The 17,622-nt window shown below is 41.3% G+C and overlaps 1 protein-coding gene across 1 annotated transcript in view; it reads right to left on the bottom strand.

The window, feature by feature from the left end:
- Positions 1–17,622, bottom strand: part of LOC132115853 (reversion-inducing cysteine-rich protein with Kazal motifs-like) — a 66,901-nt gene that overhangs the window by 5,537 nt on the left and 43,742 nt on the right. Inside the window, exons 12-18 of the mRNA XM_059524228.1 lie at positions 9,836–9,972; positions 9,622–9,762; positions 8,567–8,755; positions 7,453–7,575; positions 6,853–7,024; positions 731–926; positions 413–623 (exon numbers count right to left, since the gene is read on the bottom strand). Of these exons, the coding sequence (XP_059380211.1) occupies positions 413–623; positions 731–926; positions 6,853–7,024; positions 7,453–7,575; positions 8,567–8,755; positions 9,622–9,762; positions 9,836–9,972 (1,169 nt within the window). The remainder of the gene's footprint in view (positions 1–412; positions 624–730; positions 927–6,852; positions 7,025–7,452; positions 7,576–8,566; positions 8,756–9,621; positions 9,763–9,835; positions 9,973–17,622) is intronic.

The raw sequence follows: 17,622 nt of genomic DNA, 5'->3' as shown, positions 1-17,622 counted from the left end.
TTATAAGATATAAACTCAGAATTGAGATATATTCTCATAATTAAGATATGAACTCAGAATTAAGATATAAACTCAGAATTGTTATATAAACAGAATTATAAGATGTAAACTTAGAATTATAAAATATAAATTCAGAATTATGAGATTTAAACAGAATTGAGATATTAACTCAAAATTAAGATATAAATTCAGAATTATAAGATATAAGGGCTGCACAATTAATCAAATTTCTAATCTCAATTACAATTACGGATGCCACAATTATGTAATCATTAAGATTAATTATCTTAAGGGTTTTTACTCAGAAATATGAGCTATAAACTCAGAAATATGAAATCTAAAATCAGAATTGAGAGATAAAGACTCAGAGTTTCCTCTTGGATGTTTCTGTGGGCGGTGGAGCGGCTCTCACCGGGCGGTGTGACGGGGTTACAGACGCGGCTGGAGAGTGGAGGGCAGGAAACAGCGTTGCAGCCCGAGTCTGACGTGAACTCTGACACAACACCAACCGCATGACAGCGACCCTGATAGTCTACAGCCACGCGGTCCGAGAACGCTTCACACACCGTAATGTAGGTCTCCCCGTTATGACCACATACCTCTCTGGGCCTCCTGCAGGTATCCTGAACACACACACACACACACACACACAATGGATATCATACTTGTATACAAATTACAGCATGTCAATCAGAGTGATCTGAGCTGTGTGTGGTGTGTGTTGTTGTACCTGACAGTGTCCCATGTAGGCCAGGCTCTTGCTCCGCTGGAACAGCAAACACAGATTGGCGTGTTCCATGCTGTCTGTGTCACACACCGGATCCAGCTGGTTCTGATCACAGCCGGCTGGACGGGAAACACACTCGTACTGAGGACAGGGATATTCTGACAGCTCTGTCAAACACACCTGACGCCTGGGGACACACCTGTCAAGACATCACACACACCACTGACCGTCAGACATCACAAACAAGAGCTTTACTGACATAAACACACACACACACTCAATCTCTCTCTCCCACACACACACACACACACACACATACACACACACTCAATCTCTCTCCCACACACACACACACACACACACACACACTCAATCTCTCTCCCACACACACACTCAATCTCTCTCCTACACACACACACACACACACACACACAATATTTCACAAAATATTTTTAGTAGTGGTAGTGTATATATAAAATATATATATATATTTTTGGTAGTGTATATATGTATATATTGTTATATCATAAATATATATTTTAATATTTATGATTTGTATTATATTCACAAGATTTTATTAAATTATTTTATTATTCTTATATTAACATATTTAATAATTGTGATGTATTGTATTTTGATTATCATATTATGTTTGTCATTTATATATAAATGACAAATATAATATGATAATCAAAATACATCACAATAATTAAATGTTCATATAAAAATAATAAAATAATTTAGTATAATCACGTGAATATTATGCAAATCATAAATATAACAAAATAAATAAATATAATACATACAATAAAGTAAAAAAGATATAGAAAGAAATACAATAAAAAAGAATAATAATTTACACTTGCTATGTTTGTATTTAAATGTGTATTTTTATACATAGTTTATCATCTGTAATTAAATGTGCCTTATTATAGTTGACCATTATATTCATAACATATTCTTTCTTATTTTAAACATTTCAATTTAAAGTAGTAAATGACCATTAGGACCAATAACTGATCCCAGAGAAGTTTCTATTTCAGTGCCATTTCCAGGACCTCCGTGACTTTCCCATAAAATGTGTAAAAACAATTTCAACGAGTATAAAAGAAAAAGATCAATCTCTAAAGAATTATATTCCTCTTTAAAAGATGTGCGGTTTACGGCCATGACTTAACTATTAAATCAGCTCTTTAATGTGAAATTAGACATGATAACAACTAATGATTTTCAGAACCAATTTCAATTCCTTATATATCAATATCTCTTTTTATGTATCCATTTTTAAATTAAAGTAATAATTGAGCTCAATATTAATCCTTATAATAATAAAAGCAGATCCAGTGTAAAGTGAGGGGCTTCTGCTCGTGTTCATGTGTTTTCAAAGGCAAGAGAAAGCTTGGATTGTTTCACGTCAGAACTCAACTGTAATTGCATTTTTAAAATCATTTTCCAGGAACACATCACGATTTCCAAAATCTCTCTCATTTCCCGTGTGTTAAGTGAGACATGAGTTGTCCAGGAATGATGTTCTTGAGTCCAGCCTGCAGAGGTCAGCAGTTTACACTGTGTTAAGACCAGCTGTGCTCCGGCGGCATCATGAAAGCACTTTGGTCAGATGGTAACATCAAGGCTTCGCCATTTTATCATCTTGTTTACAAAGGAACAAATATTTCCTTTGAAATGCGGGCCAAGTAGATGTTACGCAACACGCCTTACATAAGACAGATGCTGAGGGGCTCTTGTTCAGTCAGAGATCCTCCACAGACGTTACTGTGCTGCTGATTTAAACTTATTCTGGACGGAAATTCAAAAGCCCTTCAGTGACATCTGAACAAACACACACCGAAGACACGGACTGAGAGTTTGTCAGCTGCTGAACAAACACACACCGAAGACACGGACTGAGAGTTTGTCAGCTGCTGAATAAACACACACCGAAGACACAGACCGAGAGTTTGTCAGCTGCTGAACAAACACACGCTGAAGACACGGACCGAGAGTTTGTCAGCTGCTGAACAAACACACGCTGAAGACACGGACCGAGAGTTTGTCAGCTGCTGAACAAACACACGCTGAAGACACAGACCGAGAGTTTGTCAGCTGCTGAACAAACACACGCTGAAGACACAGACCGAGAGTTTGTCAGCTGCTGAACAAACACACGCTGAAGACACGGACCGAGAGTTTGTCAGCTGCTGAACAAACACAAGCTGAAGACTCGGACTGAGAGTTTGTCAGCTGCTGAACGAACACATGCTGAAGACACGGACCGAGAGTTTGTCAGCTGCTGAACAAACACAAGCTGAAGACACGGACCGAGAGTTTGTCAGCTGCTGAACAAACACATGCTGAAGACACGGACTGAGAGTTTGTCAGCTGCTGAACAAACACACGCTGAAGACACGGACTGAGAGTTTGTCAGCTGCTGAATAAACACACGCTGAAGACACGGACTGAGAGTTTGTCAGCTGCTGAATAAACACACGCTGAAGACACGGACCGAGAGTTTGTCAGCTGCTGAACAAACACACACCGAAGACACGGACCGAGAGTTTGTCAGCTGCTGAACAAACACACACCGAAGACACGGGCCGAGAGTTTGTCAGCTGCTGAACAAACACATGCTGAAGACACAGACCGAGAGTTTGTCAGCTGCTGAACAAACACACACTGAAGACACGGACTGAGAGTTTGTCAGCTGCTGAATAAACACACGCTGAAGACACGGACCGAGAGTTTGTCAGCTGCTGAACAAACACACACCGAAGACACGGACCGAGAGTTTGTCAGCTGCTGAACAAACACACACCGAAGACACGGGCCGAGAGTTTGTCAGCTGCTGAACAAACACATGCTGAAGACACAGACCGAGAGTTTGTCAGCTGCTGAACAAACACACACCGAAGACACGGACCGAGAGTTTGTCAGCTGCTGAACAAACACATGCTGAAGACACAGACCGAGAGTTTGTCAGCTGCTGAACAAACACACACTGAAGACACGGACTGAGAGTTTGTCAGCTGCTGAATAAACACACGCTGAAGACACGGACCGAGAGTTTGTCAGCTGCTGAACAAACACATGCTGAAGACACGGACCGAGAGTTTGTCAGCTGCTGAACGAACACATGCTGAAGACACGGACCGAGAGTTTGTCAGCTGCTGAACAAACACACACTGAAGACACGGACTGAGAGTTTGTCAGCTGCTTAACGAACACATGCTGAAGACACGGACCGAGAGTTTGTCAGCTGCTGAACAAACACACACTGAAGACACGGACTGAGAGTTTGTCAGCTGCTGAACGAACACACACCGAAGACACGGACCGAGAGTTTGTCAGCTGCTGAACAAACACATGCTGAAGACACAGACCGAGAGTTTGTCAGCTGCTGAACAAACACACACTGAAGACACGGACTGAGAGTTTGTCAGCTGCTGAACAAACACATGCTGAAGACTCGGACTGAGAGTTTGTCAGCTGCTGAACGAACACATGCTGAAGACACGGACCGAGAGTTTGTCAGCTGCTGAACAAACACACACTGAAGACACGGACTGAGAGTTTGTCAGCTGCTGAACAAACACACGCCGAAGACACGGACCGAGAGTTTGTCAGCTGCTGAACAAACACATGCTGAAGACACGGACCGAGAGTTTGTCAGCTGCTGAACAAACACATGCTGAAGACACGGACTGAGAGTTTGTCAGCTGCTGAACAAACACACACCGAAGACCCGGGACTGAGAGTTTGTCAGCTGCTGAACAAACACATGCTGAAGACACGGACTGAGAGTTTGTCAGCTGCTGAACAAACACACACCGAAGACCCGGGACTGAGAGTTTGTCAGCTGCTTAACGAACACATGCTGAAGACACGGACCGAGAGTTTGTCAGCTGCTGAACGAACACACACCGAAGACACGGACCGAGAGTTTGTCAGCTGCTGAACAAACACATGCTGAAGACACAGACCGAGAGTTTGTCAGCTGCTGAACAAACACACACTGAAGACACGGACTGAGAGTTTGTCAGCTGCTGAACAAACACATGCTGAAGACTCGGACTGAGAGTTTGTCAGCTGCTGAACGAACACATGCTGAAGACACGGACCGAGAGTTTGTCAGCTGCTGAACAAACACACACTGAAGACACGGACTGAGAGTTTGTCAGCTGCTGAACAAACACACGCCGAAGACACGGACCAGGAGTTTGTCAACTGCTGAACAAACACATGCTGAAGACAGGGACCGAGAGTTTGTCAGCTGTTGAACAAACACATGCTGAAGACACGGACCGAGAGTTTGTCAGCTGCTGAACAAACACATGCTGAAGACACGGACTGAGAGTTTGTCAGCTGCTGAACAAACACACACCGAAGACCCGGGACTGAGAGTTTGTCAGCTGCTGAACAAACACATGCTGAAGACACGGACTGAGAGTTTGTCAGCTGCTGAACAAACACACACCGAAGACCCGGGACTGAGAGTTTGTCAGCTGCTGAACAAACACATGCTGAAGACACGGACTGAGAGTTTGTCAGCTGCTGAACAAACACACACCGAAGACCCGGGACTGAGAGTTTGTCAGCTGCTGAACAAACACACACCGAAGACACGGACTGAGAGTTTGTCAACTGCTGAACGAACACATGCTGAAGACACTGACGAAGAGTTTGTCAGCTGCTGAACGAACACATGCTGAAGACACGGACGAAGAGTTTGTCAGCTGTTTAACGAACACATGCCGAAGACACGGACCGAGAGTTTGTCAGCTGCTGAACAAACACATGCTGAAGACACGGACCGAGAGTTTGTCAGCTGCTGAACAAACACACACCGAAGACACGGACCGAGAGTTTGTCAGCTGCTGAACGAACACATGCTGAAGACACGCACCGAGAGTTTGTCAGCTGCTGAACAAACACATGCTGAAGACACGGACCGAGAGTTTGTCAGCTGCTGAACGAACACATGCTGAAGACACGGACTGTGAGTTTGTCAGCTGCTGAACGAACACATGCTGAAGACACGGACCGAGAGTTTGTCAGCTGCTGAACGAACACACACCGAAGACACTATTAAATAATAAATCATTAAAATATTTTAAAATATTTCTCACATATCTATTATTATCACTTATTTAAAAAATGCTGTCGTATTGCTTATGTTGTTTCATCTATATTCATGTGGTCGGTTTGGAAAATAGTTTAGTACAACATTTATAATTACAGTTTTTAATAATCAATAATATTTTAATTTTATAATAGTCAAGTCATCATTATTTATACAGTGATTTTAACAATGCAGATCGTGTCGAAGCAGTTTTATAATTAAACAGGGAAAGAGTGTGGCCTTCTCCTCTGGCCAGACCAACCAGCAGTTTAATAATAGGCTGCAACAAAGTCAGATTATAATATTAATAATCCATTGACAAAACAAATATTATTGTTTTATTTCTATCTATTAAACATACTATTATCAGTGATTTATTTATCAAAGATTTGCATAAATCAGTTCTAAAATCAAACTGTGCTGATGTTGATGGAGTTTCCATCACTTCCTCGTGGTTCACATGTGATCCAGGTCTACGGGTAGATGTGATGTGTGATGTAACATCCCTAACACGGACGAGGAAACTGTGTGACACCTGAACAAACACTCAGAGGTTGAGCAGCCCTGGACCCCTGTGTGTGTGTGTGTGTGTGTGTGTGCCGAGCAGCTCTGGACACACTCCTCCAGACAGACTGAGGTCCTGGGTGCACACTTAAACACAAGAACACTAGGACTGCTCGCCCACAAGACTGGCAGCTAATTAAGGTGTGTCTGTATATGTGTGTTTGTGTGTGTGTGTGTTTGTGTGTGTGTGTGTGTGTGTGTGTGTGTGCGCGTGTGTTTGTGTGTGTGTGTTTGTGTGTGTCTGTGTGTGTATGTGTGTGTGTGTGTGTGTGTGTTTGTGTGTGTGTGTGTGTGTGTGTGTGTTTGTGTGTGTGTGTGTGTGTGTGTGTGTGTGTGTGTGTGTGTGTGTGTGTGTGTGGGTGTGTTTGTGTGTGTCTGTGTGTGTGTGTTTGTGTGTGTGTGTGTGTGTGTGCGCATGCGTGCATGTGTGTGTGTGTGTGTGTACCTCTGGCTCCTCTGGCAGGGGTTGGGGGAGCAGGGGTCGATGCTCCTGCAGGAGCCGAACACAAACTGGTTGTCCCTGAAGCCGACGCAGCGGGCCACACAGGCGCTGGGATACGTGCGTCCGTTACGAGCACAAACCGGCACGAAATGATCGGCACAGCCGCAGTGAAGCCCTGAGAGAGAAACCATACCAAACATTACTACAGTCACAACTGATTTACTAATCACGGTTTTACTCACTTAAAAAGACCTTGAAAATTGTTCTGTTTATTCAATAGTAAAATACAGTTGTTTTATTGATCTACTTCAAAACTTTTTATTGATTTACTTTTTAACTTTTTTAACTGCAACTTTTTATCTTTAATTTTTTCAGAACTGCAAAAGCACTGTTAGATGCAAACTCAAGATTTGCAAGAGGAAAATCAGAATTCTGAATTCATATCTCGCAACTCACAATTCAGACTGTTTTCTTGCATTTCTGTTATGAAAAGTTGCAATTAGCTAAGAATTCAGAAGTGTGAGATGAGAGTGAGGGTTACTTGTTTAACCCTGTGTATGAAGCGTCTCATAAAGGCAGTAGAGCTGCTGGTGAAGCACAGACCTGTGAAGAGCCGTCTGTCCTCGTCAGAGCCGTCGGAGCTCACACACACACGAGACGAGCAGATGCTGTCCCCGGCGAAGCAGGAGCAGCGCTGACAATCCACCCGGAACGACACGCCGTGACCTGCACAGGAACAGAAGAGTGAGTCCTGCTGCGCTCCTGCCTGATCCACAGCGCTGCACAGACCATCAGAACAAGAGTCTCGGAGACGTTATCTACAGATCAGTGCATACTCTACGTTTAGTTTCCTTAAGAACACAACTCTGGGATCAGATGTGATTATAAAGCACAGCACATCTGTCTCCAATGAAGCCGAGCGGGCAAGCGCTTTAGAAACAGAGTAAAAATAAACATGAAAGAAACGGCAATAAACTCATTCAGGTTCAGACCGACAGACAAACAAACGAGCTGTTTACAAAAACACATACTATTATAAACTAGAAGAAAGAAATATTTTCACTAATGATATGCATTCGCTTTAATTCTAAAAGGTTTTATTTCATATTTTTTCTATATTTACATTTAGTCATTTAGCAGAAGCTTTCATCCAAAATGAGGACAAGAGAAGCAATCAAAATCAACAAACAAGTGCTGTAACAAGCCTCAGTTAGACTAACACAGTACACATAGCAAGGGTCTTTTCTTTAATTATGTTATAAATAAAAAGAATATAGAAAGAACAGAAAAAGAATAGAGAAGCTCGTGCTTTTTTAAAGAAAACAAGCAGTTAGTATATAAATAAAGTGCAAGTCTAAAAGAGTCAAGTTTTTTATTTAATTTTTTATACAGATAAGATATATTTCCTGTTTGATTGTTTGTGTTGTTTAAAACATACTGGAACCCATTCTATACAGATTTCTGTTATTAATGCATCTCTCCACCAACAGATGGCAGCGTCCTCTTCAAACCAAACCACTTCTGTTACAGAAACAACACAAGCACAGGCTGAAGAAACTTCTCAAGATCTCTCCTAGATCTGAGGCTCAGTATTTTATCTTTTTTGTCTTTATTTTAAGCTAGTGGTTATGCACGTGTCTGTTACACACCGATACTATGTGAAATACACTTCATTCAAGCAGCAAGTGCTCTTCATTAATGTGGAGTAAACTCTTACTCTGGCGCTGTCCTCCCGTGAGGCAGGTCTTGCTGGTGTCGAAGCAGGGCATTTCAGCACAGTTCTCCAGTCGGCCGCTCTGAGCGCAGGTGCACACCTCGTAACAGCCCACCTGACCGCTCCTGGTGGGCACCTGGATCCGGCTGTCCACTGGCACCAGGAACTCCGACGCCTCCCCCAGCTTACAGCCTTACAGACATCATCAAACACAGTCATTAGTGTCCTGCTCTTACTGTGCACTGTGTGCATATACAACACACGGATGTGCAGTTTACAACAGAGAACACCACACAATGCAGTTCACTCAACTACACTTTCATATTCTGGTGTCAAGAAGCTACATCTTGACTCATTATTTGATTGGAGTATCAACCAAAAAAAAAAAAAAAAAACCTGAAACCTAACTTTTTGACTCTCTTTTAAAAGAGCTTTTAACCCTCTTAATGTCATTAATCAAAAGTTTAAAAGTTTTGAAATGAAACACAAAGCAAAAGTTTTAAACTCCTTCTTAACATATAGTTTGACCAGAAACTACCAAAAGTTAAAGATGTTTTAAAACAGAACCAAACCAAACCAGAACTTTTAAAATCTACTTTTTGAATAAATTGATTGGAAACTGTTTAAAAAGTTTTAGTCCCAAAAAAAAAAAACTAAATAAAAAAACAAACTGAGACCAAACCAAACCAAACACTAAATTTTAAAATCTACTTCTTATTTGATTGGAAACTGTTTTAAACACCTTTAAAATCTCTCTCTCTCTCTCTCTCTCTCTCTCTCTCTCTCTCTCTCTCTATATATATATATATATATATTATTTGATTGAACTACTAACTATCATTAAGATATTTTTAACACCAAAACAAAACTTAAAATTAAATTAAACAACACCTGAGGTGTTCATTAGACTCAATTAATTAAACATGCAAACAAAATAGTTTATTATAACCTACGATGTTTATGATTGTATAATAATTCACATCATATCAGACACAGTGATGGCAGTCAGCTCAAGTCAGCAGTGTGCCATCCTAATAAAGGTGTGTGTGAGTGTGTACCGGGGACGCAGAAGAAGGGCAGGCATTGGTGTCCGGGCTGGCAGCCCTTCCTGTTGACCTGACACAGGTGACTGCTGGGACAGGGGCTGGGGTTGCAGGGGTGGATGACCTCTTCAACAGTGTTCTGGGAGGGACTGGGAGCTGTGGGAAGCGTGAGGACATCAGTGCACAGCTCATATTGATCAGACACAGGTGTGAGCTCACACACACTCACTCAGGTATCTGTGGAGAGGGATGCAGCGCTCCGGGTCGTCTGTGGGAGACAGCAGGTCACAGATGCGCTCGGGCGTCTGACCCTCCAGGAAGCGCTTGCCATCGCCACACTGGGTCAGGATATCCACACAGTCCGACCTGAGGACACACAGCAGCTCCTTCCATATCATGACCCTAATTATACACTAATTTAGAATGCAAATTCAGTCTGAAGCTAGTGTTCAGTTGATAGTCATGTATTGTTCTTTGTAATAAACTGGTGCTTTTTATATTACTGTACTGATTATTTGACGGTAAAGTTGTGTAAACGTTATGATTAGGTTGCTATAATGTTCCTATAATGCCAATGTATTGTCAGTTTTAATGTTAAGTAAACCTGAGGGTTATTTAGTCTTTATTTAAGGGGCTGTCTATGGAAGCTGGTTCGTGCAATACACATTTAAAAATAATAATAATGGTAATTATGGCTTTTTATCTCACAATTTGGCCTTTTTTATTTTGAAATATAAAAAACTGAATTGAGAGATATAAACACATATATGAATGCATAGCTGTTATGAACACAGGATTGTGAAAAATAAAGTCAGAATTGCAAGATAAAAAGTAATAATTACCTTTTATATTTTTTTTATTCTTAACAGTTGCTCAGAAATTCTCAAAATTCTGAGGAAAAAGTCAGAATTGTGTTCTCTAAACTCAGAATGACAAGATATGAAATCAGAATCCAAAATAATTAGGCTTCCCAGATATCTGCTGTTCTGACAGTGTAATAAATCATCTCTCCATATTAATGTGATGTTGCGTCAGTGTTCGTGCAATCATCAAAGAAAACATCAAGACAAGCTTTAAACCATTCCAGAACAAAAACTCTCATTCTTTTAACAATATTATTCACACCTAAAAATAAATATCCCGTGACACTGTGATCTTCAGATCTCTGTTTTGTTATGACAAATCCATCTCCCAGCAGCTGTGTGAATCTACAGCAATATTCTGAACATTAATGAAAGGATCCGGCGCAGGAGTAATGTTGTTGTGAAGTGATGTGTCGGAGGAAAAGAGCTGGTGACCTGAGGCTCAGACGGATGGGATAAGCCTGTTTCCTGTTTCCTGTTTCCTGTTTAGCACACAGACCGCTGATCCTCATGACTCTCCACATGAGCGTCCAGAAGCATTGTGAGCTTCTTATTTCTCAATGACTCACTGATACTGATAGAAACATTACTAGTGTTTTGTTTAGCAGCACGTTGTTAGACACGTCACTGACACACTATACACTGAACACTGAACACTGAACACTGCACACTGCACACTGAACAGTACACACTGAACACTGAACACTACACACTGAACACTGCACACTGCACACTGAACACTAAACACTACACACTGAACACTACACACTGCACACTGAACACTACACACTGAACACTGCACACTGAACACTACACACTGAACACTGAACACTACACACTGAACACTGAACACTGCACACTGAACACTACACACTGAACACTACACACTGAACACTGCACACTACACACTGAACACTACACACTGAACACTGCACACTACACACTGAACACTACACACTGCACACTGAACACTACACACTGCACACTGAACACTACACACTGAACACTGCACACTACACACTACACACTGAACACTGAACACTACACACTGAACACTACACACTGAACACTGCACACTGAACACTGAACACTACACACTGAACACTGCACACTGAACACTACACACTGAACACTGAACACTGCACACTGAACACTACACACTGAACACTGCACACTGAACACTAAATACTACACACTGAACACTACACACTGCACACTGAACACTACACACTACACACTGAACACTACACACTACACACTGAACACTGAACAGTACACACTGAACACTGCACACTGAACACTGAACACTACACACTGAACACTGCACACTGAACACTACACACTGAACAATACACACTGCACACTGAACACTACACACTGAACAATACACACTGCACACTGAACACTACACACTGAACACTGCACACTACACACTGAACAATGAACACTGCACACTACACACTGAACACTACACACTGCACACTGAACACTACACACTGAACACTACACACTGCACACTGAACACTACACACTGAACACTGCACACTACACACTAAACACTACACACTGAACACTACACACTGCACACTGAACACTGAACAGTACACACTGAACACTGAACAGTACACACTGAACACTGAACACTAGACACTGCACACTGAACACTACACACTGAACACTACACACTGAACACTGCACACTACACACTAAACACTACACACTGAACACTACACACTGCACACTGAACACTGAACAGTACACACTGAACACTGAACAGTACACACTGAACACTGAACACTAGACACTGCACACTGAACACTACACACTGAACAATACACACTGCACACTGAACACTACACACTGAACAATACACACTGCACACTGAACACTACACACTGAACACTGCACACTACACACTGAACAATGAACACTGCACACTGAACACTAAACACTACACACTGAACACTGCACACTGAACACTACACACTGAACACTACACACTGCACACTGAACACTACACACTGAACACTGCACACTACACACTAAACACTACACACTGAACACTACACACTGCACACTGAACACTGAACACTGAACAGTACACACTGAACACTGAACACTAGACACTGCACACTGAACACTACACACTGAACACTACACACTGAACACTGCACACTGAACACTGCACACTACACACTGCACACTGAACACTACACACTGAACACTGCACATTGAGCACTACACACTGAACACTGCACACTGCACACTACACACTGATCACTACACACTACACACTGAACACTAAACACTACACACTGAACACTGCACACTACACACTGAACAATGAACACTGAACACTAAACACTACACACTGAACACTACACACTGCACACTGAACACTACACACTGAACACTGAACACTACACACTGAACACTACACACTGCACACTGAACACTACACACTGCACACTACACACTACACACTGCACACTGAACACTGAACACTGCACACTGAACACTAAACACTACACACTGAACACTACACACTGCACACTGAACACTACACACTGAACACTGCACACTGCACACTGAACACTACACACTACACACTGCACACTGAACACTGAACAGTACACACTGAACACTGAACACTAGACACTGCACACTGAACACTACACACTGAACACTGCACACTGAACACTACACACTGAACACTGCACACTGAACACTACACAATGAACACTGCACACTACACACTGAACAATGAACACTGCACACTGAACACTGCACACTGAACACTAAACACTACACACTGAACACTACACACTGCACACTGAACACTACACACTGAACACTGAACACTGAACACTACACACTGAACACTGCACACTGAACACTACACACTGAACACTACACACTGCATACTGAACACTACACACTGAACACTGCACACTGCACACTGAACACTACACACTGAACACTGCACACTACACACTGAACACTGCACACTGAATACTGCACACTGAACACTGAACACTGCACACTGAACACTACACACTGCACACTGAACACTGCACACTGAACAGTAAACACTACACACTGAACACTACACACTGCACACTGAACACTACACACTGAACACTGCACACTGCACACTGAACACTGCACACTGAACAGTACACACTGAACACTGAACAGTACACACTGAACACTGAACACTAGACACTGCACACTGAACACTACACACTGAACACTGCACACTGAACACTACAAACTGAACACTGCACACTGAACACTACACACTGAACACTACACACTACACACTGCACACTGAACACTGAACAGTACACACTGAACACTGAACAGTACACACTGAACACTGAACACTAGACACTCTACACTGAACACTACACACTGCACACTGAACACTACACACTGAACACTGAACACTGCACACTGCACACTGAACACTACACACTGAACACTACACTGCACACTACACACTGCACACTGAACACTACACACTGATCACTACACACTAAACACTACACACTGAACACTACACACTGCACACTGAACACTACACACTGAATACTGAACACTACACACTGAACACTGCACACTGAATACTGCACACTGAACACTGAACACTGCACACCGAACACTACACACTGCACACTGAACACTGCACACTGAACAGCAAACACTACACACTGAACACTGCACACTGAACACTACACACTGAACACTGCACACTGCACACTGAACACTACACACTGAACACTGCACACTACACACTGAACACTAAACACTACACACTGAACACTACACACTACACACTGCACACTGAACAGTACACACTGAACACTGAACACTACACACTACACACTGAACACTGAACAGTACACACTGAACACTGAACACTAGACACTGCACACTGAACACTGCACACTGAACACTACACACTGAACAGTACACACTGAACACTACACACTGAACACTAAACACTACACACTACACACTAAACACTGCACACTGAACACTACACACTGAACACTGCACACTGAACACTACACACTGAACACTACACACTGAACACTACACTGCACACTACACAATACACACTGAACACTGCAGACTGAACACTAAACACTACACACTGAACACTACACACTGAACACTACACACTGAACACTGAACACTGCACACTGAACACTGCACAATGCACACTGAACACTACACACTGAACACTACACACTGAACACTGAACACTACACACTGCACACTGCACACTGAACACTGCACACTGCACACTGCGCACTGCACACTGAACACTACACACTGAACACTACACACCACACACACTGCATACTGAACACTGCACACTACACACTGCACACTGAATACTAATTTTTTCCTAATTAATGTACACACAGCACCCCATATTGGCAGAAAAACACAGAATTGTTGACATTTTTGCACATTTATTAAAAAAGACGAACTGAAATATCACATGGTCCTAAGTATTCAGACCCTTTGCTGTGACACTCATATATTTACCTCTACATGCTGTCCATTTCTTCTGATCATCCTTCATTTGAGTCCAGCTGTGTTTGATTTTACTGATTGGACTTCACAGTGCATGTCAGAGCAATGAGAATCAGCAGGTCAAAGGAACTGTCTGAAGAGCTCAGAGAAAGAATCGTGGCCTCCATAATCTTCAAATGGAAGATGTTTGGGATGACCAGAACCCTTCCTAGAGCTGGCCGTCTGGCCAAACTGAGCTATCGGGCGAGAAGAGCCTTGGTGAGGGAGGTAAAGAAGAAACCAGAGATCACTGTGGCTGAGCTCCAGAGATGCAGTCGGGAGGTGGGAGAAAGTTGTAGAAAGTCAACCATCACTGCAGCCCTCCACCAGTTGGGGCAAGACTTAAACCCAATTGAGCATCTCTGGAGAGACCTGAAAATGGCTGTCCACCAACATTTACCATCCCACCTGACAGAACTGGAGAAGATCTGCAAGGAGGAATGGCAGAGGATCCCCAAATCCTGGTGTGAAAAACTTGTTGCATCTTTCCCAAAAAGCCCCAAAAGTGTGCTTCTACTAAATACTGAGCAAAGTGTCTGAATACTTAGGACCATATGATATTTCAGTTTTTCTTTTTTAATAAATCTGCAAAAAATGTTAACAATTCTGTGTTTTTCTGTCGATATGGGGTGTGTGTACATTAATGAGGAAAACATTATGAACTTAAATGATTTTAGCAAATGGCTGCAATATAACAAAGAGTGAAAAATTTAAGGGGGTCTCAATACTTTCTGTACCAACGGTACACACACACACACACACACACACACACACACACACACACACACACACACACACACACACACACACACACACCCAGAACCAGTCAAAAGTCTGGGATCAGTAAAACTTGTAATTTTTTTCCTGGAAGGAGTCTCTTCTGTTCATCAAGGCTGCATATATTTGATCAAAAATACAGAAAAAAAACCATAATCTTGAAAAATGTTATCACAATAAAAAAAATTATGGTTTCTAAATATCCTTTAAAGTGTAATGTATTTCTGTGATGCTCCGCTGTATTTCCAGCATCATTCCTCCAGTCTTCAGTGTCACATGATCTTCAGAAATCACAATAATATGATGATTCATTATTAGAATTAAAAACAATTACTTTTTTCAGGATTCTTAAAAAAAAATTAAGAACAGCATTTATTTCGAACATAAATCTTTGCTATCACTTCTTAACAATTTAACACATCCTTACTGAATAAAAGTTTTAATTTCTTACAAAAAAATAAATGTACTAACCCCTGACCTTTGAATTGTAGTGTATATTGTTAGAATTGTATATATTTATAAATAAATACATACATTTTTTTAACTTAAAACTTTATTCAAAGATTCCTGAAAAAACGCATTACAGGTTCCAAAACAATCTGAAGCAGCAGAACAGTTTCAGCTCTGATAATGAATCATCATATTATCATGATTTCTGAAGATCATGTGACACTGAAGACTGGAGGAATGATGCTGAAAATACAGCTGTGCATCACAGAAATACATTAGGTTTTAATATACTGAATTTTATATCATATTACACAATATTACTGTCACAATCTGTGATGTCGAGGAACAATGGAGACCAGGAATAAACAAATCCATCCAACACTGGGCCCTGCAGGAAACACTCGGACACTAGCAGACCGACAGAGATGGACAGCACAGACCAGGACTGAAGGACACAGGGAAACGAGGATCATTAACTAAACACAGCTGGAAACAGATGATGAACTAATCAGGGAACTAATGGAAACAGGAAGACCCAAATAAGAAACACAGGAACAGAAACAGAGGCAAAACATGACACAGAACAGTCCAGAATCTTGACAATTACATTGTTCCTGTATTTATGATCAAATAAATGCAGCCTTGATGAGCCGAAGAGACTCCTGTAAAAAACAAAAACAAAACAAAAAAAACATAAAAAATCGTTAACTCATCCCAAACTTTTGACCAGTAGTGTGTGTGTGTGCGTGTGTGTGTGTGTGTGTGTTTGTGTGGGGGTGTGTATATATATATAAAATAATCAGCAATAACTTATTTTTATATTTTACATTTTAGTTAAACTTTTAGTGTTTTCTTATTTCTTATTTATTTATTTTTTTTAGTAGTTTTTGTTAACTTATGTCTATATTTTTTTTTTATTAATTGTTATTTCTAATTTTCTTTATTTTAGTACATCAAGGAATGTTGCCTTGGAAACTAAATTTAAAAAAAGTTTTTTTTTTTTTATATTTTATTTCAGTTAATTTTTAAGACAATGTTAAAAAGTACTACATATATATTTAATGACTCTGTCAGTTTCTTGAGAGGCGTCATAAATGCATTACAATTAAGCCCCCTTCACACCAAGAGTGATGACTATAAAGATGAGTATTACTAACTAACACATCATGTGCATCTGATTCTCTCAAGAGAACCGACTCAGAGTCATTGATTCAGGAATCAGATGACAGTGTTTGTGCTCTGTTTCTGACTGAGCGAACAGAAGTGACTCATAAGATCCTTTCCTTTGGGGATCAAACCGCATTGCTTGTGTTCTGTTCAGCAGCTGTAGATTCAGGTT

This window comes from Carassius carassius, chromosome 35, assembly GCF_963082965.1.
Source record: "Carassius carassius chromosome 35, fCarCar2.1, whole genome shotgun sequence".
Lineage (NCBI taxonomy): Eukaryota > Metazoa > Chordata > Actinopteri > Cypriniformes > Cyprinidae > Carassius > Carassius carassius.
This window is presented reverse-complemented; position numbering and strand designations above follow the sequence as displayed.